This window comes from Molothrus aeneus, chromosome 20 (assembly GCF_037042795.1).
Source record: "Molothrus aeneus isolate 106 chromosome 20, BPBGC_Maene_1.0, whole genome shotgun sequence".
NCBI classification, from domain to species: Eukaryota; Metazoa; Chordata; class Aves; order Passeriformes; family Icteridae; genus Molothrus; species Molothrus aeneus.
This window is the reverse complement of record NC_089665.1, coordinates 10,643,387-10,667,310: the sequence shown is the minus strand read 5'-3', so window position 1 is coordinate 10,667,310 and position 23,924 is coordinate 10,643,387. Positions and strand designations below refer to the sequence as shown.

At 47.3% G+C, this 23,924-nt stretch overlaps 1 protein-coding gene across 2 annotated transcripts in view; it reads left to right on the top strand.

Moving 5' to 3' along the window:
- The first annotated feature begins 252 nt into the window (after window positions 1–252).
- NF1 (neurofibromin 1) overlaps window positions 253–23,924 on the top strand; it is a 74,495-nt gene continuing 50,823 nt past the window's right edge. For both annotated transcript variants that reach the window (XM_066563322.1, XM_066563323.1), the window contains exons 1-22: window positions 253–350; window positions 6,689–6,832; window positions 8,264–8,347; window positions 10,556–10,746; window positions 13,321–13,427; window positions 13,685–13,752; window positions 13,991–14,066; window positions 14,580–14,737; window positions 15,259–15,432; window positions 15,603–15,725; window positions 16,022–16,096; window positions 16,436–16,567; window positions 18,999–19,133; window positions 19,671–19,784; window positions 20,123–20,202; window positions 20,761–20,884; window positions 21,507–21,650; window positions 21,967–22,213; window positions 22,541–22,614; window positions 22,731–22,814; window positions 22,927–23,367; window positions 23,765–23,904. In XM_066563322.1, coding sequence (XP_066419419.1) covers window positions 291–350; window positions 6,689–6,832; window positions 8,264–8,347; window positions 10,556–10,746; window positions 13,321–13,427; window positions 13,685–13,752; window positions 13,991–14,066; window positions 14,580–14,737; window positions 15,259–15,432; window positions 15,603–15,725; window positions 16,022–16,096; window positions 16,436–16,567; window positions 18,999–19,133; window positions 19,671–19,784; window positions 20,123–20,202; window positions 20,761–20,884; window positions 21,507–21,650; window positions 21,967–22,213; window positions 22,541–22,614; window positions 22,731–22,814; window positions 22,927–23,367; window positions 23,765–23,904 — 2,975 coding nt within the window. In that variant the 5' untranslated portion in view covers window positions 253–290. The remainder of the gene's footprint in view (window positions 351–6,688; window positions 6,833–8,263; window positions 8,348–10,555; window positions 10,747–13,320; window positions 13,428–13,684; window positions 13,753–13,990; window positions 14,067–14,579; window positions 14,738–15,258; window positions 15,433–15,602; window positions 15,726–16,021; window positions 16,097–16,435; window positions 16,568–18,998; window positions 19,134–19,670; window positions 19,785–20,122; window positions 20,203–20,760; window positions 20,885–21,506; window positions 21,651–21,966; window positions 22,214–22,540; window positions 22,615–22,730; window positions 22,815–22,926; window positions 23,368–23,764; window positions 23,905–23,924) is intronic.

Sequence of the window (23,924 nt, the reverse complement as noted above, 5' to 3'; positions counted from 1 at the left end):
CCAGCCAGGCCCCGCCCAAACCGGCCCCGCCCTCGTCGGCCCCGCCCCGCTCCCGCCCAGCCCCTCCCCTGCGCAGGCGCTGCGCAGGCGCAGGAGCGCGCGGGCGCGGGCGGCGCGCAGGCGCAGTGCGGGGCTCGGTGTGCCCCTGGCGCGGCGGGCGCGGCGGCGGGGGCGGCGCGCGCTCCCGCTTCCGGTGAGGTGTCATGGCGGGCCCCGCGCGCTGAGGGCCCGCGCCACCGGCACCGCCCGCGCGCACCCGCCGCTCCCCGGGCGGGCGGCGGCGGCGGGACATGGCGGCGCACAAGCCCGTGGAGTGGGTGCAGGCCGTGGTGAACCGCTTCGACGAGCAGGTAGCGGGGGCGGCGGCGCGTCCCTCTCCCCGGGCCGCGGGGAGGGCCGGGGGCGCGCGGCGGGGGAGCGGCCCCGCTCCCCGGGATGGGGCGGCCGTGGCAGCGCCGCTCCTGCCGCCCCCCGCCCGTGCCGGGGCCGAGGCCCCGGGCCCCAGCGCCCTTTGTGCCGGGCGGGCCCGGGGCGGGGCCGTGCTGCCCTCGCAGCCCCTCGCAGCCCCTCGCAGCCCCTCGCAGCCCCTCGCAGCCCCTCGCAGCCCCTCGCAGCCCCTCGCTCCCGCCGCACCGCGGTCCCGCCGCTGCCGGGCCGGCCGCTCCAGGTGCGGCGCATCCGTCCTTGTGCCGGCAGCGGCCGTGAGGAGGGGCCTGTGTCTCCTCGCCGCTGCTCCCCCGCCTCTCCCGGAGTGTCTGTGCTCTCCGTGGACAGTGCTGTGAAATTCACGTCCTTGCTTTGCATCATCTGCCTCTCCCGAAGGCAGAAGAGCCTCAGAGCGGGGTTAGGAGGGCTGGAGGCGCTGCGGCGCCGTGCTGCCCGTGCCCCCCGGTGCAGGGGGATGCCGGTGTGCAGCCCCAGCCCCTGAGGTGTCACGAGGGGGTTCCGGCCCCTGGTTTCCATTGCAGTGATAGGTATTTACATCTCCTTGCAAAAGTCAGCCCTAGTAGTTCCGAGAAGGATTTTCTGAATGGAAGGAAGAGGGATTTGTTGGCCTTAGACTTTATATTTCTCTGATCCACCAGCAGGAACTGCTTACTGGGATTAGGTGGGTGACTCCCCGTGGGGCTAAGCTCGGAGCTTACACTCCTTCCCTGCTCCCAAGGTGCTTTCCTGGCTGAGGTAGCTCTCGTGAGGCTCAGTGATCAGTTCCTGTGGTGTTTGTCTCATTTTGCCACACTGTGAGTGCAGCCCGTGTGTCACAGGAGGCCCAGCTCTGTGAGACCCTGCTTAGTGTAAATCCATCAAAAATGTGGAGCTGCTCCTCCAGACTGAGCCTTGTTCTGTGCTGCATCTGTCCCTCAGTGCTACTGGGCTTCAACACCCTGCAGAAAGATGTGGCCTGGTGCAAGAAAAACAAGCTGTTTCTTTTTACATTTATATGAAGTTTATTTTGAAGAGGAAAATATCAAACTTTGTCTTTTGACATTATAATGAGGCAGATTTTTGCAATATATTATAGACACATTTGCATAGTTACCTTATTCTCCTCCTTGAGTCATAGATCATTTTTTCCATAAGCTTAGAAAACATAGGATTGATTATGCTCCCAATAATACAAGAAAATATTTCTTGATGTCCTGGTGTTAAGGACCTGGGCTTTCTTCTCTTCTTTGTTGTGTATGTATATTGTGGAATTGGGCTTGTCAGCATCTGTTAGGAGTTACAAACTTAGAACAGAATTATTTTTTCTGTACTTTTTGTGGCATGGTTATGGATAGGTATAGGGGAGGAGTCCTCTCTGGGTAGGAAGAAAGCTGAGATGCTGAAATAGTGGAGTTACAGTGATAATATGCATCAAGTGCATCGTTGTCAGTCACAGTTGTGGTGTCTTATCAAAATATACTGAATGTATGCAGATTATTTCAGTGGTGTTCATGCAGCTGTGAGGGTTTGCATCCTGTGTGTGCCTGAATGCAGGACCTGTGGGTCCAGCACCAGGAGCCAGCTTGGCATGTCACAGTGTGTTTGAGTGAGGAGGGCGACAAGGGCAGCTCAGGTCCGTTGTGTTTTGGTTTTTCTGCCCAGGAGAAGACAAACTTTTCCAGGGTTTCTTCCTTCCTTTGCAAAGAAGGAAAGTGTAACCATCTTTCCTCCCAATTTACAGATGTAGACAGGCTTTTCATTCATTTGCTGAGTGCTTGAATTCATTTTGGGAAAGATGAAGCAGCAAGCTGAGAGGATGCTAATTGGTATTGAAAACAAGGGAAATCAGGGCAAACCAGTCTTCTCTGGTCTGCTCTTGTTTATTGTTAAAAATGCTGCTTTTACCAAAATGTGCTTTTGTGTGTACAATTCTGTGGGCCTGCAGCGACTGGCAGGCAGAGTTTTGTGAATTAACCAGTGCCTGGCTCACGGAGTAAATCCTGCAGCTCCTGCCAGTCCTGCCCTGCGCTCCAGTGAGCCCTCACCTGCTGCAGGGCTGGCCTGGGGCTGCCCCAGGCTGCAGCTGCTGCAGAAGAAGCTCTTGCTGGGACCTGTGAGACCAGACCCCACTGACAGAGAGCATGGGGAGACCTCTCAGCAGAGCCTGCACTCAGTACTAGTTACTGAACTTGGGGTCAACAGGATAAAATTAGACTGCAGTAGCGCAGAGAACCTGAAATTCATGGAATTCCCTGTGATTTCAGACATAGTCCGAGCTTTGGAAAATAAAATTCTCTGTTTTTCCTGTGGAAATACTCGCTTCCAGTTTTGTTTTGTGTTTTCATAGAGCTTTAAGCGTGTTGCAATGTGAAATCACAGGAAGGCTGGCACTGCACTGGAGTAGTTGTGAACATAGTTGGAGGAGTCTGACTGCCCAAACCATTTATATCTAGATTGGTTTAAAACTATCAGATATAATAAAAACTCTTAATCCTTTACAAACCTGTGGCCATGTAAGTGGCAACTGTGGTGGAGTGCCCATCCCTGGAAGTGTTCAAGGAACGACTGGATGTGGCACTCAGTGCTCTGTGCTGTGACAAGGTGGGGGTCAGTCACAGGTTGGACTCAGCCATCTCAGAGGTCTCTTCCACCATTATTGATCCTGTGGTTCTGTGATTCTGATATGCTTTAAAGAAAGAAGACTTCTGTTATGTGGGTTTTGGTTTAGGCTTCCCATTTGCAGTTCATGAGGTGTGATGGCTCTCAGTTAAGAAAGTGCATAAAAACTGGAAGTCAGTAGTAATGTTCCATTCTCCCTTTAATTAAAAGGTATTAAATTAAAGCAAATATTCCCTCCTCCTGTTGATCTTTCTCTACAGTGTTTGAAATCTGTGCAGAATCAGAGACCTGCAAAAGCAGTGGTTGCAGTACCAGCTCTGGTTTTCCTCGTGGCTTGCTAGGACATCACTCATAGTAATGGGCTGTACTGTGAGGGGTTTGCTGGGCTGTGCTGCTGGGAGGTGAGGCTGGGCTGGCAGGAGGTGCAGCTCCTGCCCACAGCTGCTGTGTGTGGGGCAGGATGCCCCAGGAGCTGGGGCTGAGCCAGGCTGGAGCCCTGCCCTGCAGCACAAGGGGTGCTGTTCCATCTGCCTCGGGCAGAACCTTCCCTGGCTCTGATGTGATGGCTCTCGGGGTGTGTGCAGGGGATTTGCACTGAGGTGCTGCTCTGCACAGGAGGGAAATGCCCAGTGCCACAGGTGTGCCCTGGCTGCAGGGAGGAGCTGCTGGAAGTGTCCAGGTGAGCCAGGGCCCTTCCTCACCTGACACAGTGTTTGTGTTGGCAGAGGGGTAAACACAGCACTGCTCACAGCACCAACTTCCAGTTCACCTTCTGGCAATGCTTGATTTTTAGAGCATCCTATATAAAAACTTCTGAAAGTTGTGAAACTTGGGAAGGCTGAGCTGTGAGGTTCTTTTCAGGCACAGTGCCTCTTTAGCAGGTGTGTGTTCATAGAGGGGAGGAAGGTGCCTGTTGATTTAGAGGGATTTGTGTCCGGTTCTGACAGTGCTGATGCTGAGGAGGGCTAGTGCTGTGGGGATTTTCTGTCACCAGTACGTGCGTGTCCTGTGTTCTGCTGAAGAGTTCCAAGAGATTGTTTGGAAGGATGAATTGAGGTGGCTTGGGTCTGTTAAGGATAGCAGTAGGGATTTTTTCCTAGATGTTGTGTGTTTCTCCAGACTATTAAGTACCAACTAAGTAGAGTTGATTTAACTTTGTGTTCATTAATTACAAGTGATAAAGCAAAATCCATGGCTCAGTGTAGCTTTTCTCAACAGCCTGAGTGCACAACTTACAGACACTCAGGCCTGTCAGTGTTCACATAACAAAATATTGGACCTTCTTGCGTCAGACTAGAGAATCAAAAGTCAATGAAAGTAAAATTTCAACTTTTCCCCACCCCAGTGTTTAGATTAATGGGTATTTGTAGAGAAGTAAAGTAGATTCTCTGTAGTCGCTCAGCACTGTCACTGCATTCTGTGAGGGGAAATAAAATGTTCCAGTATGACAGAGTGCACAAAGAAAAGAGCTGAGAAATAAAAACCCCCAAAATAACAGTGCTAATATTTCCTTTTTGTATAGTTTCCTTTTTTAAATGATAGTATAAAAAGCAGTTTTACTTCTAGGTGACCTTGTTGTAGTGGCTGTTGTGGCAGGAAGCTCCAGAAGTGTGTAATGTGATGTTTCTCTGGCATGGGAGCACACAGAACTAGATCTATGACACAGTTTCTTTGAGAGGCTCTTCTCAAGTGTTTTAGCACTCAGTGGTATTGAGCTTTGCTGCTGCTGTCAGCACAGAGACTTGAAAATGCAGATAAAAAGTACTAGCAATAGTGAAATTTTAAATTAAATGTATCTATCATCCTCCAATGACTTCCAAAAATGTATTGTAGGAATAACATCTGACAGTGAAAACAAAGCTTGAGTCATAAATGCTGTTGATTCTGCTTTTCCAGGGGTGAGGCGAGCACCCTGGGGCGCCTGGTGCTGATGTGAAGCCCTGAGCCCAAGCTGCCAGGGGCTCACAGATTCCAGTGGGGATGAGCTGGGCTGCCCATGGCTTGTGCTCCGGGTGTCTTCACAGGCAGAGTCTCAGCCCTCACCCTGGAGGTGCTGCAGCTCCTGGAGCCCATCTGGGGCTGCTGCGCCTCAGGGACCTGGGGCTGCTGCTCCCGGCTCTTTGGTCTGATCTGGAGGGCCAGGAGCATCTTTTCCCTTCATTGACAGTCAGCCATTCTCTTAGGAAAGACCCAGCCCGTGTCCATGGGGAGCCTAGTGCATGTACCAAAGGAATTGAGCTTGAACCCACAGCAAAGCTCAGCTTATCCAGAGAGGGAGTCACCCGTGGCATCAGAGCAGGACAGGGTGTCAGTGCCCTTTCCCTCCCAGGGGACAGGCTGGGCCAGGCACTCTGCATTCACACTGCTGGACAAAAGTGCTCCAAGCTGGGTTCCTCAGTGCCATCCATCTTGCACTTTCAGTCTGCGCATTTGGGCTTTCCCCAGCAGAAGGTGGTGCCAGGGGGGCAGTGGGGAGGGTGCCCTTCCAGAGCCCCCAGCCTGGGAGGTGCCTCCTGAGGCACTTTGCACTGTAAGGCTGATTGTAATTCCTTGGAATCCTTCTTTTACCCTCTCTTATTCTCTCTCTCTCTGATAATCTTTTCTAATGCACAAATATTACACCATGGCATTTCCATTGAGCTGTTGCTGTCTTTCAGAATACACCTTTATTCACAATTCTGGTCAAAATAGGTTAAAACTTTTAGTAGCAATTCAAGTTCCTATGGCTAGGGAATTCCAAGGTCACACTTTCAAATACAAATGGCATGAATGTTCCTATATTAGTTTGCTTTTAAAAAATAGAAATCCTGGTGAAAGGGGTTGTTTCTGCAGAGTGGCGGCCGGGAGCAGGCAGGGGAGTGGGTGTGTGCCTGGGAAGTGACTGGTTTGTGACCCCTGAAGAATTTGGGTGCAGAGGAAACAAAGTACCCAGTGTTGGTTCACACAGCGGCAGGGCCATCTCGGGGCGGTGCAGTCGCTCTGATCTCCTCTTTCTGGGCAAAGGGGATTTCAGGTCTCGTCTTTACCCCTGGCTCTTGGGCAGGAGCAGGTCAGGTGTGGCTCACAGGCACTCCAGGTGTGCTTGAGGCTGAGATTCAGCACTGGGGGTGTTGGGGGGACCCCAAAGGTACCACGGCCGTGGGGGCTGCAGGGCCAGCGCTGGCTCCTCCTTGGCCGGTCCTGCCCTGTGACAGAGCAGGGGACACACGTGGGACAGCTCCTGCCTTCCAGCTCACCTGCTCTGGGGCCTGCTGGGGTTTTCCTCCCCTCAGGTCCCAAGCTGCATTTTTTTCTTGGAAGGTTTTGGTCTTTATTAAGCCCATTTTTAAAATAAAGAGTCTTTTCTTAGAATTGTGTCTTATATTTTTCTGCTCCTTTTGATTGCTTTGACATCCAGGTTGTAGAAAATATATCACAAAATAGAGGTTTCGTGTCAGTTCAGAAAAAGGAACAGGTGAGCTTAAGCATTTTGTTTTATAGATAACGAATGGAAAGATGAATGTAGAGAAGATGAAATAATGTGTTCGCTGTTGTCTCTTGTTGAATGTTTTTCAAGGTGGTTTCTGGTGTATCACAAGTTTTTAACCCATCTTTAAAGGGTCAATTTCAGTGTGAAAAAGCTTATAACAGTTCTCTCTTGTAGCTTCCAATAAAGGCTTGCCAGCAGAATACCCACACCAAAGTCAGCACGGAGCACAACAAGGAATGTCTCATCAACATTTCCAAGTACAAGTTTTCCCTGGTCATCAGTGGTCTCACCAATATATTAAAAAATGTTAATAACATGGTAAGTTTTCTAATTTTGAATTGTTTGGTGATTTTTTTTTCAAATAGTTGTTATTTATTTCTATTGTAAAATCTGCAGAGAATTACTTGAAATTTAGTCAGATTGTTGCTTGCCTTTTACACTTACTTATTTTCTGTTTTGAAGTTCACCAGCAGCATCCATCACAGCCATGTTCCGCAGGAAGGTGTTGGGATTTTGGGGCAGGGAAGGGATTTAAAACTGGATTTGAATTTTCCAGGCTGCTTGGGTGTTTCACTGTGTGTCTGTGTATATGTAAGATAGATGTATTTTATAGCAACCAGATGAGTTTCAGTCAGAACCTTTGCCATGAGAAAAGTTTAGTTCATTGAGTTTTGAATCCATGTGATTTGGGATCATTTGCAATCTCCCCAAACAGGTAACAGAACTGGCCAGCCTCTGGCAGTACTTTTTGTATGGTTTTAGAGACATTATTTGGAGTGAGCCCTTGGCTGTCAGTTGTACAGGGATGTGCATCTGCTGGAACTGCAGAGGACTGATAACATGAGAAAATAGGTTGCCCTGCTGCTAGGGATTGTAGGCTGCTTAAAGCTACCTGTAATCCCTTTGGAGAGAGAATTTATTTTAATTAAACTCTACAGGCATGAGGGAACATGTTGATATGCAAGGTGATTGGCTGATAAATGAGAAAACTGTACGGTTTAAAGAAGTTTCTCTATGTGATACACGGATTTTGAGAGGCAAGACCTAGCTGAAAGTGTCAATTAAAAGGTTTGCCCTGAGGAGCAAGTGTGAATGCTCGTCATGTGTGATGGTGTGAGCTGCTGTGGGAATTGAGGAGGGCTTCTGTAGCTGGAGCAGACCAGCCCAGGAGACACTCGGTCATAGCAGTCTTGGTTCAGAAAGAGTCTCAGCTGAAACCTGGGCTGAGGGTAGAGTCAGCTCTGGCTGGCTCTGACAGGTGCTCTGTCTGTGGTTTTGGCTGAGTCTTTCCTGCTTTATTTTGGGGTTTCCATGTTGCTGGAGGCAGTGCCTGTTCTTGGCACAGGACCGAGCACCCCAGGAATCCTGCCTGTGTCTGCAGTGGGGCATCCTGCACAGAACTGCAAAAGGGTCAGCACTGATTGGTACCAAAATAGGTTCTGGAAGGTGGAACCCATATTTCTGAGCAGCCATGGGCCTGAGGGAGGTGAGGGGCTGCAGGGCACCTCCTCTCTTACTTTGCAGGGGCTCTTGGTTCCTTCTTGCTTTTGGCATTGCAGACTGGATAAAGATAGTTCTTTAGTGATAAAGTTTTACTTCCTATTTTAATTTGACTTTTGCTGGCTTTATGTCTAAACTCCAAACTAGAGCAGTAATGGAGCCATAATTTACTGTGCCACTGTGCTGCTTCCCTTTCATTACATCACAAGTCAAAGATCTGTGTCTCAGATGAATCCATTCTACTTCTAGAGAATATTTGGAGAAACTGCTGAAAAGAATTTATATCTATCTCAGCTGATTATCTTGGATACACTGGAAAAATGTCTGGCAGGGGTGAGTAGGCTTGCTTAAGTAATTCTAACTTGGAATCCAATGGGTTGGAGAATACAGGTCAAATGCTTGTGTGTCTGTTGTTACTGGTACTAAAAACTCATCACATTTAGAGCAAAATAGGATTAATGCCATTTAAAAATACTAAAACTTCCTATAACTGCAAGTAGTTGATGTGATTGATGCATTAATGATTTGGAGGGTGCTTTACATTGCCTGAAAGTAATGGAGTTTTTTCCTGTTAAAAGTAGCAGAGGATTCAGTACAAGTTTTTCATTTTGTGCTACTTAGTTCTCTGCATACAGGGCTGAGTTTTTTTAAAATGTCTTAACTTTCATTTGTTGAAGTAATTTTCCATGTGCTTTTGTATAGAGCAGAAACTTTGCTGCCACAAGTCTAGAGATGATTTCTGCAGGTGTTTCCTAGATTACATTAGTTAAGCATGTCCAGATCTCCACTGGGAGTGCAGGCCTGAGCTTTCCAGTCAGAGCTGCTGCGAGGCAGTTTGCTGGTCCCTTTGGGAGCAGAGTGGTGCTGCTTGTACAACTCACTGTGCTGAGCTGGAACTGCAAAGCCAAACTTCACTGAGAGCGAGATTTGCAGTGGTTTATTATTTTAACAAGAATGGAATTTTATTTTTAAGCTGTATCTGATTTCCAGCTTTTACAGCTGAGGAAAGCACCCCTTTTTGGCACTTGAGTCTTTGATGCATTGAGTCAAAAGAACAGTTTGAGTCAAAAACTCAGAATTTTAACTTCAGAATTTAGTTATTTTAAAATATTTTTATTATGCATAATGTTTGAAACAGTGGTTTTCAGGATAGATCATCATATTTAAATATCCTAAAATTGTGCTGAATGTTTCTTGCTCTGTCACTTGAAATGAGAGCAGTTTGAGGCAGAATATGTTAAATCAGAATGAGCCAAAGTTCTGTACAAAGCGTGTTGTGTTCTGTGGTATCTTCAGATGGATTTCTTGCTCAATGTTTCATCAAGTTCTCATGGCAACAGGACGCAGGTCAGCTAAGTGGGAGTCTCTGAAACTTCCCAATTCCCTATGGAAAACTCATTGGTAGAATTTTAGAAAGCTTTAGTGCTGACCCTTCTGTTAAAACTTGCTCTTAGTAGAGCAAAGTTTCACTTTGAATTCTTCTGTAAATAGTTTCCTTATGTCTCACACTGTGCAAACTGGCAAAAATTAGATTTTTCTTTTGCAGGGAAATTAAGCCATTTTTGACTCGTATAGAGCAATTCCCAGCAAGAGCAGGGGAGAAGCGCCTCTTTTTGGTTCATTTTTAATATAAAATACTCACTGCCAAAATATGGCCACCAAGCCCCTACCCAAGGGAAGTGAGAGTGGGCTTTGCCCTTTAGCCCTCAGCAGAAGCTGAGGCAGGCAGTGCTGTCCTGATCCTCACACAGAGCAGCAGGGCTCGTTCATCAGGGCCAAGTGTGTGCTGCCTCAGAGCCTGGCTTGATGTTTGCCTGGTGCTCAGAGGGACCCATCAGCCCGGTGTGCTCAGCTCAGAGGCACCCATCAGCTCAGTGGGACCCATCAGCCCGCTGTGCTCAGCTCAGAGGGACCCATCAGCCCGGTGTGGGTGTGCTCAGCTCAGTGGGACCCATCAGCCCGGTGTGGGTGTGCTCAGCTCAGTGGGACCCATCAGCCCGGTGTGGGTGTGCTCAGCTCAGTGGGACCCATCAGCCCGGTGTGGGTGTGCTCAGCTCAGTGGGACCCATCAGCCCGGTGTGCTCAGCTCAGAGGGACCCATCAGCCTGGTGTGGGTGTGCTCAGCTCAGTGGGACCCATCAGCCCGGTGTGCTCAGCTCAGAGGGACCCATCAGCTCAGAGGGACCCATCAGCCCGGTGTGCTCAGCTCAGTGGGACCCATCAGCCCGGTGTGGGTGTGCTCAGCTCAGAGGGACCCATCAGCCCGGTGTGGGTGTGCTCAGCTCAGTGGGACCCATCAGCCCGGTGTGGGTGTGCTCAGCTCAGTGGGACCCATCAGCCCAGTGTGGGTGTGCTCAGCTCAGTGGGACCCATCAGCCCGGTGTGGGTGTGCTCAGCTCAGAGGGACCCATCAGCCCGGTGTGCTCAGCTGCAGGCCTGGGGTGGTGTGGCTGTGCTGGGGCAGGAGCCTCTGTGCAGCTCGGGAGGGGGATCCAGGCTTTCCTTCCCGAGCAGCGTTCAGGGGATGCCGTCTGTCCACAGCAACCGAAGGACACCATGCGCCTGGACGAGACCATGCTGGTGAAGCAGCTGCTGCCCGAGATCTGCCACTTCATCCACACCTACCGCGAGGGCAACCAGCACGCGGCCGAGCTGCGCAGCTCCGCCTCGGGCGTGCTCTTCTCGCTCAGCTGCAACAACTTCAACGCCGTCTTCAGCCGCATCTCCACCAGGTACGGCCTGCAGGCAACGGCCTGGGGAGGGACAGCATCTGCACTGCTGTGTGTGCAGGCAACGGCCTGGGGAGGGACAGCATCTGCACTGCTGTGTGTGCAGGCCTGGGCAGGGACAGCATCTGCACTGCTGTGTGTGCAGCCAGCCCTGGGCAGGGACAGCATCTGCACTGCTGTGTGTGCAGCCAGCCCTGGGCAGGGACAGCATCTGCACTGCTGTGTGTGCAGCCAGCCCTGGGCAGGGACAGCATCTGCACTGCTGTGTGTGCAGCCAGCCCTGGGCAGGGACAGCATCTACACTGCTGTGTGTGCAGCCCTGGGCAGGGACAGCATCTGCACTGCTGTGTGTGCAGGCCTGGGGAGGGACAGCATCTGCACTGCTGTGTGTGCAGGCCTGGGCAGGGACAGCATCTGCACTGCTGTGTGTGCAGGCCTGGGCAGGGACAGCATCTGCAGCCTCTGTCTGCCACCAGCTGTTCAGAGGAGCCAATGCTTTAAATGCTCTTTAATAGGGTAGTTCTCAAGTGGAATGCCCTCAGCCTTTCACCGGGCAGACTAAAAGGTTTACTTGGGTTTCAGGTTATGAAATGAACCCATTTCAACCCCATCCTGGGTTACTGCTGGCTGCATTGCTTTTTTTAGTCTGCTTTCAAAAGTACCACTGAAAATAGTGAGTGAAGATAATGCAGCAGAAGTTGAGTGAGTTATTGTGGGTGCAAGGTGTCTTGGAAAAAAAAGAATGCTGAAGCTAATGGTTGTATCCATTTACTTACAAATTTAGAATGAAAACTGGTGATTGTCCACAGCTCTGCTGGAACCCCATGGTTGTTTTCCTGCTAGGAAGCTTTTATGTTAAATCTGTCTTATGCCTGAAGGGGACAAACAGCTGGGCTGTTTGTTGGTTGTTGGGAAAGACCCATTTGTCTTCTGATTTGAGTTTCACAGCACATCTACTGTAAAAATAACTGGATTTTCTGCTTTTCTAAGTAAGAAGGGAGACAGGCCCAAATTTTCCATCTATTGTCTCTTTTTGCTCTGTTCCAGATCCTTCTGATGCTTCAGCATTTGTCAGTCCACTAGGGTGGTGTGCTAAGCTTTTTATTTCTGAAATACTTTGATGTTTTTTGAAAGGTGCTTGAAGTGGCTTAGCTCTTGTCACACAGTGTTACAGTTGACATCATTCTTGATTTATTAGAAATAGAGCTTGGGCATCCTTACATGTTCACATAGCAATGAGTGAGCCAATTTAATTGAAGCAAAGATTTATATTTTCCTCATATATTTATATATTTATTTGGAAAATGTTTGTGTTTTAGAATTCAGTCTAAAATGATTGAGTAATTTGAAATTTAAAGTATTTTCTACGTTGTTACAGAACCTTTAATAACTTCTATTTCAAGAACATAGACTTGGCAGCTAGCATGGGGGATGTGGTTTTACTCTATAGGTTGATAGTGTTTTGTTGCTTATGGAAATGGAAAGAATTTCTTTTGCTCCTTTTACTGGAAGCATTTTTTGGTTGAGATTTTTTGAGAATCTTTGAATCTGGTGGCTGGATCTGTGTGTATTTGTATGCCTGTAGCATGGATTGTTCCCCTGCTCCAAAGCCCCCTCAGCATCCCTTGAGCTGGAGCAGAGTGCTTTTCCCCTAACCTGTTTCCCTTGCAGATGGCTTGTGCAGCAACAGTTAAATGTTTGACCAGTTGTTGCTGGTCTCCACAGGGGTCAGCACTGCTGATCCCTGACCTGGGTTTCCTGTTTAGCCATATTTCTGGGCCTTGCACAGCAGCTGGGGGATTTTTGGCATGAAAAGCACAGCAGTGGGGACCTTCCCATTCCCAGCGAGGGCTGTTAAGTTTCCCTGGTGCTGAAGACAGGAAGAACTGCTTTTGTGTCTAGTACTAGAAATCCCATTCCATGTCTGAAACACATCTGTAGCCTTGGAAGGAGCCGTGGCAGTCCCCAGTTTGTGGAACGGATGCTGCAGTGATCAGTGGCTTGGTGCCTGGGAGATGCTGAGTAAATTCTCTGAGACAGCAGTGTGAAAAGATGCTGTTGTGTTTAAACTGGTGTGATTAAACTTCATCCTGTGTGCTCAGGCCAGAGAAATGTGGAGCAAGAATGGCTGTAGCTCACTGCAGTGGTATCCAGTAGCAGCAGCAGTCCCTGGTGTGCTCTGATCTTACCTGGGGCAGGACCTGCTGGCAGCGAGCATAGCCTCAAGGTGTCAGGAGTCCAGGACCTCATGTTTACTTGAGAGGGTGACGAGGTCACTGCCACAGGAGGGTGGATAACAGGAGCATTTAGGCAAATCTTGGGCACAGTCAATCCACAGAAGGTACTGGCATCTTGTAAGATCATCACTGGTTTTCTAGCTCCATTTTCAGTATGAGGATGGCACCAGACTGTAATATTAAGTCTTAATCGTGCAAGATCTTTTATTTCTATATCTGGAAATGTTCATCTGAGATGATGGAACATTCTCCTGCTATTGAAATGTATAATCTCACAGGTGTGTTCATACCTGTCTGGCAGGATCTGATGGAAAAGTTTGTTTATTTTGTGTATTTTTAGATTGCAGGAACTGACTGTTTGTTCAGAAGATAATGCTGATGTTCATGATATTGAACTTTTACAGTACATCAGTGTGGATTGTTCAAAACTCAAGCGACTCTTGCAAGGTATGATCTGAGCCTGTGTTTTGAAATATTTCTATTTTAATCTGGTTAGTCAGAGATGACACAGTGGAATTGATATATCTGGGTTTATTGCTCTGTTTTCTCCAAGCAGTCATGTATTTACTGAAGTATTTAAGAGTAGTTAAGTACTATTAAAACATTGATTTGAAAATTGCTTTGTGCTTCAAATATCTTGTATAAGCTGTGTTGTTTTTAGAACAAGTTTCTGTTCTAAATGCAGAAATGTTTTATCTTTACAGAGACTGTATTCAAGTTTAAAGCTCTAAAGAAAGTAGCTCAGTTAGCTGTTATCAACAGTCTTGAGAAGGTAAGTGTTCAGTACTTCTGTTCCATTGCTTATTCGTAGACTTTCTTCTAGTTTAGGAATAGTTGAAATTCAGTAATTTACTATAAAATAAAAATTGCTGCCTTCCTTTGATGCAAATATGTTTCGCAAGAAATTGTGAGTGATTAGAATTAAGAATAAGACCTCTCTTTGTTTAAATGTGTAATTCAGTAAAATTGTTGAAGCTCTGGATTGTGAAGGTGTTTCCCATTATCTGCAGGCATTTTGGAACTGGGTGGAAAACTATCCTGATGAATTCACAAAGCTGTACCAAACCCCCCAGACTGACATGGCTGGTAAGGCATAACACATGACAGTGTTCAGGGCTGGTTTCTCAGATATCACCAAATGCATTCACTTGCATTTTGTGCCCTCTTTGCTCCTTGTGCAACCTGCAAATAAACAAATTTCTGTCAGCCTTTGTCAGGGCAGGCAAGAGTATGTTCCTGTCTGTTTTCTTTCCTGACTCCCCTCTTAAAAGAGATTCATTTTGTGCTTCACAACACAAAGAAATAAACCCCAAAAGATGGAGACTCTTTAAATTTATATTTTTCATCTTGATACAGGGTAAAACTTAGAGAACATCACCTTTACTTGTCTCTAGTGAAAAAGAGAGGAGAATTTATATTTTCAGGTAAACTATGTCTTTAACTGGGTTGAGACCATTTGATCCCCAGTAGCATGTCAGTATTGTGCAGACCAGAACTTTCCTTCTGTGTAGGTGGAACTATCCCTCTGCTCTTTTATACCTGTTCTTTACCTCTTCATAGTTAAAACTGGTATTGGACTTGGGCTTATGTTTTATGCAGATTGTGCTGAGAAGTTGTTTGATTTAGTGGATGGCTTTGCTGAAAGCACAAAGCGTAAAGCAGCAGTGTGGCCACTGCAGATCATCCTCCTGGTCCTGTGTCCAGAGATAATCCAAGATATAGCAAAGGATGTGGTAGAGGAAACTAAAATGAACAAGGTAAGAGAATGAATTCTGGCTCTGGTTTTTAGAGTTGGCTTGGTTTTGCTGATTCTGTATTTCAGGGATGTTTAATTTTGTCTTTCCTCCTTCAAGAGCACATTGCAATGCCATATGTAAATTTATGCACTCTTTTTAAGTTCTCACATACTTTCTTTTACTGTCAGTAATTGATACAGATAGTATGTCCCAAACAACGTTATTTCAGACCTTTCCACTTCCTTGGAGATGTGAATCTCTGTGCTGTGATTTCCTCTGCCTTCACCTGCAGCACATGGCTGTGCTGAGGTTCTGGGGTCTGCAGGGGCTGTGAGCCCCACAGGTACAGCACCTGCTGGGTTTGATGTGGCTGCAGCATGAGGGCTGAGAGTGCACAACCAGTTCTTGTGCCATTCTGATTGCCCCAGCTCTGTCAAAGGGAATGTCTTTAATAATGACAGGATTTCTCCAGGCTGCTGCATCCAGTGGGTTTTTGCCATCACAGTGTCTGGTTATAACTATCCCTGCTCTGAATTCTGCAGAAGCTGTTCCTGGACAATCTCAGGAAGGCCCTGGCAGGACACAGTGGGAGCAGGCAGCTGACTGAAAGTGCTGCTATTGCTTGTGTTAAACTGTGCAAAGCATCTACGTACATCAACTGGGAAGATAATTCTGTCATTTTCCTGCTAGTGCAGTCCATGGTAGTAGATCTTAAGGTAAGAAAGTCTATTTCCTAATTGCGGTGAAGAAATTTGAAATAATGAAGTTAATTTTGAATTTCTTAATTTGAATACCAGTGGTTTTCAATGGAAAGTTTTGTATTAAAAGTAGCCAAGAATAATAATGGTATCTGATTTATATATTTATATTTTTCTGAATTATATAGAATTTGCTGTTTAACCCAAGCAAACCTTTTTCAAGAGGCAATCAGAATGCAGATGTAGACCTGATGATTGACTGCTTGGTTTCCTGCTTCCGCATAAATCCTCACAATAACCAACACTTCAAGGTAAGAACACTGCTTATGGTAAGTCATTCTCTACATACTATTGACAATCTGTCAGTTATAAAAGCTGTGCTAACAGCAGCTTGAAGCTCATAAATGAGTTCAACTGTATAAATATCCCTTAGTAATAAATCCCTGCATGTTTTGATAAATCTTTTCACAGCTGATTAGGCTTCTCTTGTTCAGATTTGACAGCTTTGTCAATTTAATAAAAAGGCTCCAGAATGTTTTTCAGGATGATAAGAAAGATGGCAAAGACAAAGATATTCCTAAGTGGCTTTTATGTATTTTTATTGTAGATCTGCTTGGCACAGAATTCCCCATCAACATTTCATTATGTGCTGGTAAATTCACTCCACCGAATCATCACAAACGTAAGTTCTGGCAGTATTTCATCAGCCCAGTGTCTGGGGCTTCTGTTCAGATCAATATCTGCTTAGTAAATACCATGTGGATAGCAAGCTAGATCTTGTGAGTGCAGAACATCTTGGGGTTGGTGCCTGTTCAGGAGGCAGACTGTTGTAGTGAGCAGCTGGGTTGGAACCGTTGCTTCAGTTGCAGCCTGTTTGAAGGTTACAGGTTTGATAATGGGCATGCAGGGTGACTGGGCATACTGGTACAGCGTACAGAGAATGTGGGGTGAGGGTTGGGCACGCTTAGCCTCGGTGGCCCCAGAGCTGTGGCTCGGGGTCAGTGCTGCCCTTGCCTTGCAGTCGGCACTGGACTGGTGGCCGCGGATCGACGCCGTGTACTGCCACGCCGTGGAGCTGCGCAGCATGTTCAGCGACACGCTGCACCGCGCCATGCAGGGCTGCGGGGCACACCCTGCCATCCGCATGACCCCGGTAAGCCTGGGCACCCGGCCCTGCCTGGGCACCCAGGGCAGCCAGCCCTGCCTGGGACACCCAGCCCTGCCTGGGACACCCAGCCCTGCCTGGGGCACCCGGCCCTGCCTGGGGCACCCGGCCCTGCCTGGGGCACCCGGCCCTGCCTGGGGCACCCGGCCCTGCCTGGGGCACCCAGCCCTAGGGCAGCCAGCCCTGCCTGGGGCATCCGGCCCTGCCTGGGGCACCCGGCCCTAGGGCACCCGGCCCTGCCTGGGGCACCCGGCCCTGCCTGGGGCACCCGGCCCTAGGGCAGACAGCCCTGCCTGGGGCAGCCAGCCCTAGGGCAGACAGCCCTGCCTGGGGCACCCAGCCCTGCCTGGGGCACCCAGCCCTAGGGCACCTGGCCCTGCCTGGGGCACCCGGCCCTGCCCTCCTCTTCAGCGCCTTGCGCTGGACACCGAGAGGGGGAAGAACAGAGCAGCAGGGAGCCACACGTGCTCTGTAGCCCTGCAGTGTTGGGGGATTGGCTGTTCCTAGTTCAATGTCTCTCGGTTTTCCTGGTGCTTTTAAACTGGCTACATACAAGTATTTGTCCTCTAGCTGTCCTCTGTGGCTGTCTATTTTAAGCTTTCTGGCTCTGTGAATAGCCAGCTAACATGTCCATCCTTGCTTAATGTGAAAAACCAAAGCATTCTGTATGTGAAGACAATCACTGAAAACTGTGATACTTTTACCATGATTGGCATCTTCATTTGTCTTGCTTTATGTTGAGCAAGTTGACTGTTTGGTCTTGGTGACAGCAACAAAGTAAAAGATTTTTCAACCATTATTAAATAAAGTTAATATTCTTGGCTGTCTTGGAGAAAGTCTTGAGTAAATTCAGACTTGTAGTTCGTCCAAATTCTTCCAGTAAGTCCACACACAGCTGTGTTGCTGCATTCTCCTCTGAACATTCCTTGAGGACTTCTGCTGTGGCAAGTGGTCTTGGTAGGTTGGTTTAGAGAGCCTAAAATGAGACATAAAAATATTCCTGTTGGGCTTCTCAAAGGAGAGCAAATGAGCACAATGCTTTTGGTTGAAAGCTACTCCATGTTTAACTTGCTTTTCACCTGTGTGTATTCATCTGTTGGAGAAGAGTTGCCCTGACAATACCCCTGCTCTGACTGGTGGTGCTTTGTCTTCTGCTTCTCACTTTCCCTCTGCCTGGCTGCTGTTGCCCACGTGCTCAGATGCCCGCCAGCCCCTGCTTTGCATGGCCCTGGGCCTCTGCTGCTGTAAGTATGACCCGTAACTACCGCAGAAAAGCCCTTCCTTGCGCTGACTTTTCTGTGCATAGTTACCCGCAGAGCCCGCCAGCCCCGGGCAGCGCCAGTGGAGCTGCTTCCCCCAGGAAGGCACCGTTGGCTCTTCCCCCGTGCCCCTGCTCTGCTTTAGAGCTGGTTCCTGATTTCCAGCCTGAACTCACTGATGCTCCATGACTCCCCCATGTCTGTCCTTGTCTGGTGCTGTCTGTCAGCGTCGCGCTGCCGTTGGTCCCTCGGTGCACTGCACAGGCCTGGCCTGGCTCTCTCACTGACACTCTTTACTTTGGATTGTGTGGAGGCAATAAGTGCTTTCACAGAAACACATCTCCTTCTGCCACGTGCCTCTCCTAGAAATCCCGAGCTGTGGCAAACTCAGGCTTAGCGCAGAGTTAGCTGCCTCTACCACTGTGCTATCAATTTCTTGATCAGATGCTTTATGTGGTAGGTTTTATTCCATATATTGCACAATAACTAATTATTGAAATAACATGAAGACCTAATTTCCTGTAGAAGTTAATCATACCGTGTCATAGCTCATCATTTACCTTGAGGGTGATTTCAAACTAGGCTTTCTCCTTTTGTTCAAAACTTACAAGGCGTTCACTGGTTTTTCAGCTGAAGGCAGATTATTTTTATATTTAAGTGATGCCTTGTGTGCCTTTTAGAATTGAAAGGTTCATTTTCCAGAGGCTGTTGAGGTGAACATGCAGGCATCTGGCCTGGGGCTGTAGCAGAAAATAAAGACATTACTTTGCCTATAGAATGAATTCCCTCTCATGTACTCAGAACAAGTTGGAAACGTTTATTTTTATTTCTGTCTCAGACCAAAACCAGTAATTCTTTTTGGTCCTTTTTCCGCTTTTCTTTTGCCACAGTTTGTGTCCTTTGCAAAAAATTTCCTATGTCCACATGCAGCTTACTGAAACAATTGTTAAGGGAGCTTTAAAGATACAGTAGTGATTGCCTGTGAGAGGGGATTTTGAACTAGAAGGCTGTGTGACTATACTTGAGTTTTGTATACTTTTAAACTTTTTCTTGAATTATAGATGATAATAGCAATACATTTCATAAGATGTTTAATTATAACTGTTATGTTTGACTACTTTCCTGATGAAGACTGTGATTTTTTTTTTTCCTTCTATCAGAGCCTTACATTTAAGGAGAAAATGACAAGCCTTAAATTTAAAGAAAAACCTACTGATTTGGAAACCAGAAGCTACAAGTTCTTGCTGCTGTCCTTGGTGAAACTGATCCATGCAGATCCAAAGCTTTTGCTATGTGTAAGTAAATCCTACTGTCATACTGTTCAGTCAGAGTGGAATTTACTTTTGAAGCTACCAAATGAGTAAAAATTAATGGTCACCTGACCATCTAGGACACTTCCTACTCATCTTTTTCTCTGGCTATGATGCTCCTGTGATTTTAAAGGAAAAAGAAACTAAGAGACTTTACAGAATCAGAGCAACACAATGAGGGGGAGCATGAAGTTCTGTGACTCTGAAGGGGAAGGTGGGGGAAGGAGAGGGGAATAGAAGAAAATTAAAATAAGGGAGTTGGAAATTAGTCATCATTTCAATGAGTACTGTCTTAGATCTTCCATTTTCTCAGGCCTGTGATGGTTTAATACAAAAATATTCCAGTTCTGTCAGAGACATGATATGCAAGGCGTGTTACGGATTAAAAATAAAACGACAGATTCTCTGAAAGATCCCCAGATCCCCCTAGTTCAGCAGCAGGAGTGCTGCAGGAGCTGTCAGTAGTGTGGTCAAGCAAGGGAAGGCTTTGCAGCTGAGCCTGTGTTGTGTGTTTCCATGCAGAACCCCAGGAAGCAGGGCCCCGACTCGCAGGGCAGCACGGCCGAGCTGATCACGGGGCTGGTGCAGCTGGTGCCGCAGTCCAGCATGCCCGACATCGCCCAGGAGGCCATGGAGGTGAGGGGCACAGCCCGGGGCTCCGGGGTGGGCACTGCTGCTGCCACAGCCTCTCCTGCAACACAGAGTCTGTGTCTGTGTGTGTGTGTGCAGCATGGCTTTGGGCAGAAATACCAGGGAAAACCTCTGGCTCTGCAGTATGAGCGTGGAGTAAAGACTAAAGTGAAATGCTGTTGACACCGAGTAGCAATGAGCTCTTGCTGTTCTATGGAAAATGCTTTTTATATCTTTTGTTGTTCTTAAAGCAGTTAATGAATTTGTGACTGCACCTGTTTCTCTGCCTGGGCTCAGGTACTCTGTAAAGTTCTGTCTTTAAGTGAAACTCTCTTTGGCTTTAGGCCTTGCTGGTTCTGCACCAGTTGGACAGCATTGACTTGTGGAATCCCGATGCTCCTATAGAAACATTCTGGGAGATCAGGTATGTAAATTAATATATAAATGAGAGAAATAGCTGTTTTGATTTGTCCTCTCTCGAAATAGCTGTGAGTATTTTGGGAAAGCTTTGCAACAACAGGGAGTTCACGGTCTCTTTGGGCGGGGGGAAAACCCGTCACACTTGACACTAATTTGGACCCTTTGGCAGTTTTAACAGAGAGTGTGAGGCCTGACGGGATGTGAAGAAGGAACATCCCTAGATGTGTTCCTTCCAGAGCAGAGTTGAGACGTTGTCAGAGCAGTGTAGGTAACTCGTGCTGCCCTGTCTGTGCTGTCTCTGTCCCGGGCACAGCTGGAGCTCCAGGCCGGGCTGCCCGCGGGGCTTCAGCTGCTCCAGGCCGCGGGCGCTGGGAAGGGTCCCAGGGGAGCTTGGCCTGTCCATGCACACTCTCACCTCTCTGTTGTACTGCTGGAAGCCCAGGGTAGTGTTTGCACAGGGTGTTCATGCTAAGTGCCTATTTCTATGTGAAATGTAGTGTAATACCTTCAGAAGTGTTGGTGTTCCATCAGAAGGCTGATGCTGAATTTCATTTTACTGCAGTTCACAAATGCTTTTTTATATCTGCAAGAAGCTCACAAGTCATCAGATGCTCAGCAGTACAGAAATCCTCAAGTGGCTGCGAGAGATTCTCATCTGTAGGAATAAATTTCTGCTAAAAAACAAAGTAAGTGAACGTTACCATCTCCCTGTTAGGATCATTAACATGAATTGTTCTCTGTTGGTGTCACTTCCTTTATTTACCAGGTTATTTTTGATTGGAAGAGATTTGGTAGCTACTCCTACATGTTCTGTTGTCTGATTTCCTCTCTGCTTTGTGAGGCACCTTGGTTAGAATTGGTACCTAAAGTTAGGTTTGGGATTTTTTTTTCCCTTTAGCTGCACAGGTTGCTCTACTTGGCTAGAAAATGAATGTTTCACATGTGCCTTGTGCCTCTTTGCTTAATACAGGGAAATAGTCCTCAAGGTGAGAGAAAGGGAAGGTAGTTAATGGTAAAATACACATGCTTATGGATGGAGGAAGTTGCCTTTTGGATCTCAGGTTCTTCTAAGTCCCAGAATTCTGACTTGCTTCTTTCTGATATTCTTAAAGTATCAAATAATGTATTTCTTAGGGGGAAATATCAGTCTAGGATACCATTAACACAAGGAACTTGATAACACCCTGAGTGCAGCAGTGGAAAAAGTACTGTGTAAATGTCCAAGAGCTTTTTGCCTTCCTCAGATCTATGTCTTTTACTCTTTTAAAGTATCAATTGATAAATTCTTTTCCTCCCCTCTCTTTATAGCAATCAGACAGGAGTTCCTGCCACTTCCTTTTCCTTTATGATGTCTCTGGAAGTGGAACTAGTCAAATTTCTCTTGACCATGAGGAAATGATGCGCTGTGCACCAGGGGCTACCCTGAGGAAAGCAAAGGGCAATTCTTCCATAGTAAGTAATACATGCTGATAGTTCATTTTAACACTTGAGAAAAACCCTGTGGGCAAGTAGAAATTAAATTACTTTTAGAGTTAATGTGCTGGTTAACGATGATGTTTCAGACTTTACAAAGTAACATTTTTTCAGTGAAAACGTTGGCGGATTTTTTTGATTAAGATTGCAAACAGCATTGTGACAGCATATATGAGCTCTGATCCTTTTTAGGATGGCTTATTCCTACTAGAACAAAAGCAGTTTCAAACCCAGTTTGGCCAGGGCTGAAGTTTCACAGGCAATGTTCCCCAGCTGGGAATTGTGTGTTTCCCAGGAGAGCACTGCAGGCTGCAGCGGAACCCCCATCTGCCGCCAAGCCCAGACCAAGCTGGAAGTGGCCTTGTACATGTTCCTGTGGAGCCCAGACATCGAGGCTGTCCTGGTGGCCATGTCCTGCTTCCGTCACCTCTGTGAGGAGGCCGACATCAGATGTGGAGTAGATGAGGTCTCAGTGCATAACTTTTTGCCAAACTACAACACTTTCATGGAGTTTGCATCTGTGAGCAACATGATGTCAACAGGTAAGAGTCATGAGTCAGTTAAAGTAATTTTGTGCCTGGACAAAAGACTGTTACTTGTGTTTGAGTTCTTTAAACAGGTCGAGGTTCTTGATTTCATGCTGCTCTGGCTTTTCCTGGAATGTCTTAAGTTATTAGAATTGCTAGAAAGTGTAAGGAATTTGGGTGACTGAGCTCAGGAGGATTTTACAATTGTGTAACAAGAAGCTACCTTTCTGAAGACTTTTAGGGGGATATGTTCCTCTTAATTCAATAATTACTTTCAAAGATCACAAATTTGATGTAGGTGGATTTTCAAAAATTTGGTTCAATGTTCTGTGCCCTTTGCAGGGAGAGCAGCTCTTCAGAAGAGAGTGATGGCGTTATTGAGGCGCATTGAACACCCCACTGCAGGCAACACAGAGGTGAGCTAACTTCTCACTTCACATGCTCTGTGTGCACATTAAAAAAACAGACACGGAGATATTGTTGCTACAAGTAGTTTTGAAGTTAAATCTTGATATGTCTTATCTTCTTTCAGGCCTGGGAGGATACACATGCAAAATGGGAACAAGCTACAAAACTAATCCTTAACTATCCAAAGACCAAAATGGAAGATGGGCAGGTGACTATGAATTTTTCCATTGGTTCAACATTTTGAAATTCAAAACAAGTCTTTAGGCTTAGGTATTTTAAGGCATTTGAGTTTTAACTCAGCGAACGACCTCTGTGCCCAGGTGACCGAGAGCCTGCACAAGACGATCGTGAAGCGGCGGATGTCGCACGTCAGCGGCGGCGGCTCCATCGACCTGTCGGACACGGAGTCGCTGCAGGAGTGGATCAACATGACGGGGTTCCTGTGTGCCCTGGGCGGGGTGTGCCTGCAGCACCGCAGCAGCGCGGGGCTGGCCACCTACAGCCCCCCCATGGGCCCCCTCAACGAGCGCAAGGGCTCCATGATCTCCATGGTCTCCACCGAGGGCAGCGTGGAGACCCCGGTCAGCAAATTCATCGACCGCCTGCTCACCCTCATGGTCTGCAACCACGAGAAGGTGGGGCTGCAGATCCGCACCAACATCAAAGACCTGGTGGGGCTGGAGCTCAGTCCAGCGCTCTATCCCATGCTCTTCAACAAACTGAAGAATACCATCAGCAAGTTCTTTGATTCTCAAGGACAGGTGATTCACAGTTGTGTGATATTATTCATGTTTGTGTCAGTCCTGTCTTTCCCCTGGGCGATGAAATGGATCCCTGTTTGTGTTCTGTGCACACCCCCTGTGAGCAGAGTGATCATCACAGCACATGTTAATGATTATTGTGGTTGTGATTCCAGGCTGTATTTAACATTCTTGAGTAGTGAACTCTTGAGTGCAGAATCTCTGAGATTGTTTGTGGAATCCTTATGGCTGGCAGTGTTCACACATTGAATTGTGACATGTATTGGAGTTCTGTTGGCTTGGTGGTAACTAGAAAAATGCTTGTCCATGAGATTTTTGAAATCTTGCAGTATATTTGGCAAATACCCTTTCTTTGGTTTTATGTGTTAAAAATTAACCAGAAATTTTCATCCTGTAGGTCTTGTTAACTGACACCAACACACAATTTGTAGAGCAAACCATTGCTATAATGAAGAATTTGCTTGACAATCACACAGAAGGGAGCTCAGAACACCTTGGCCAAGCGAGCATTGAGACAATGATGCTGAATCTGGTTAGGTAAGGAGCCCTCTTGACCT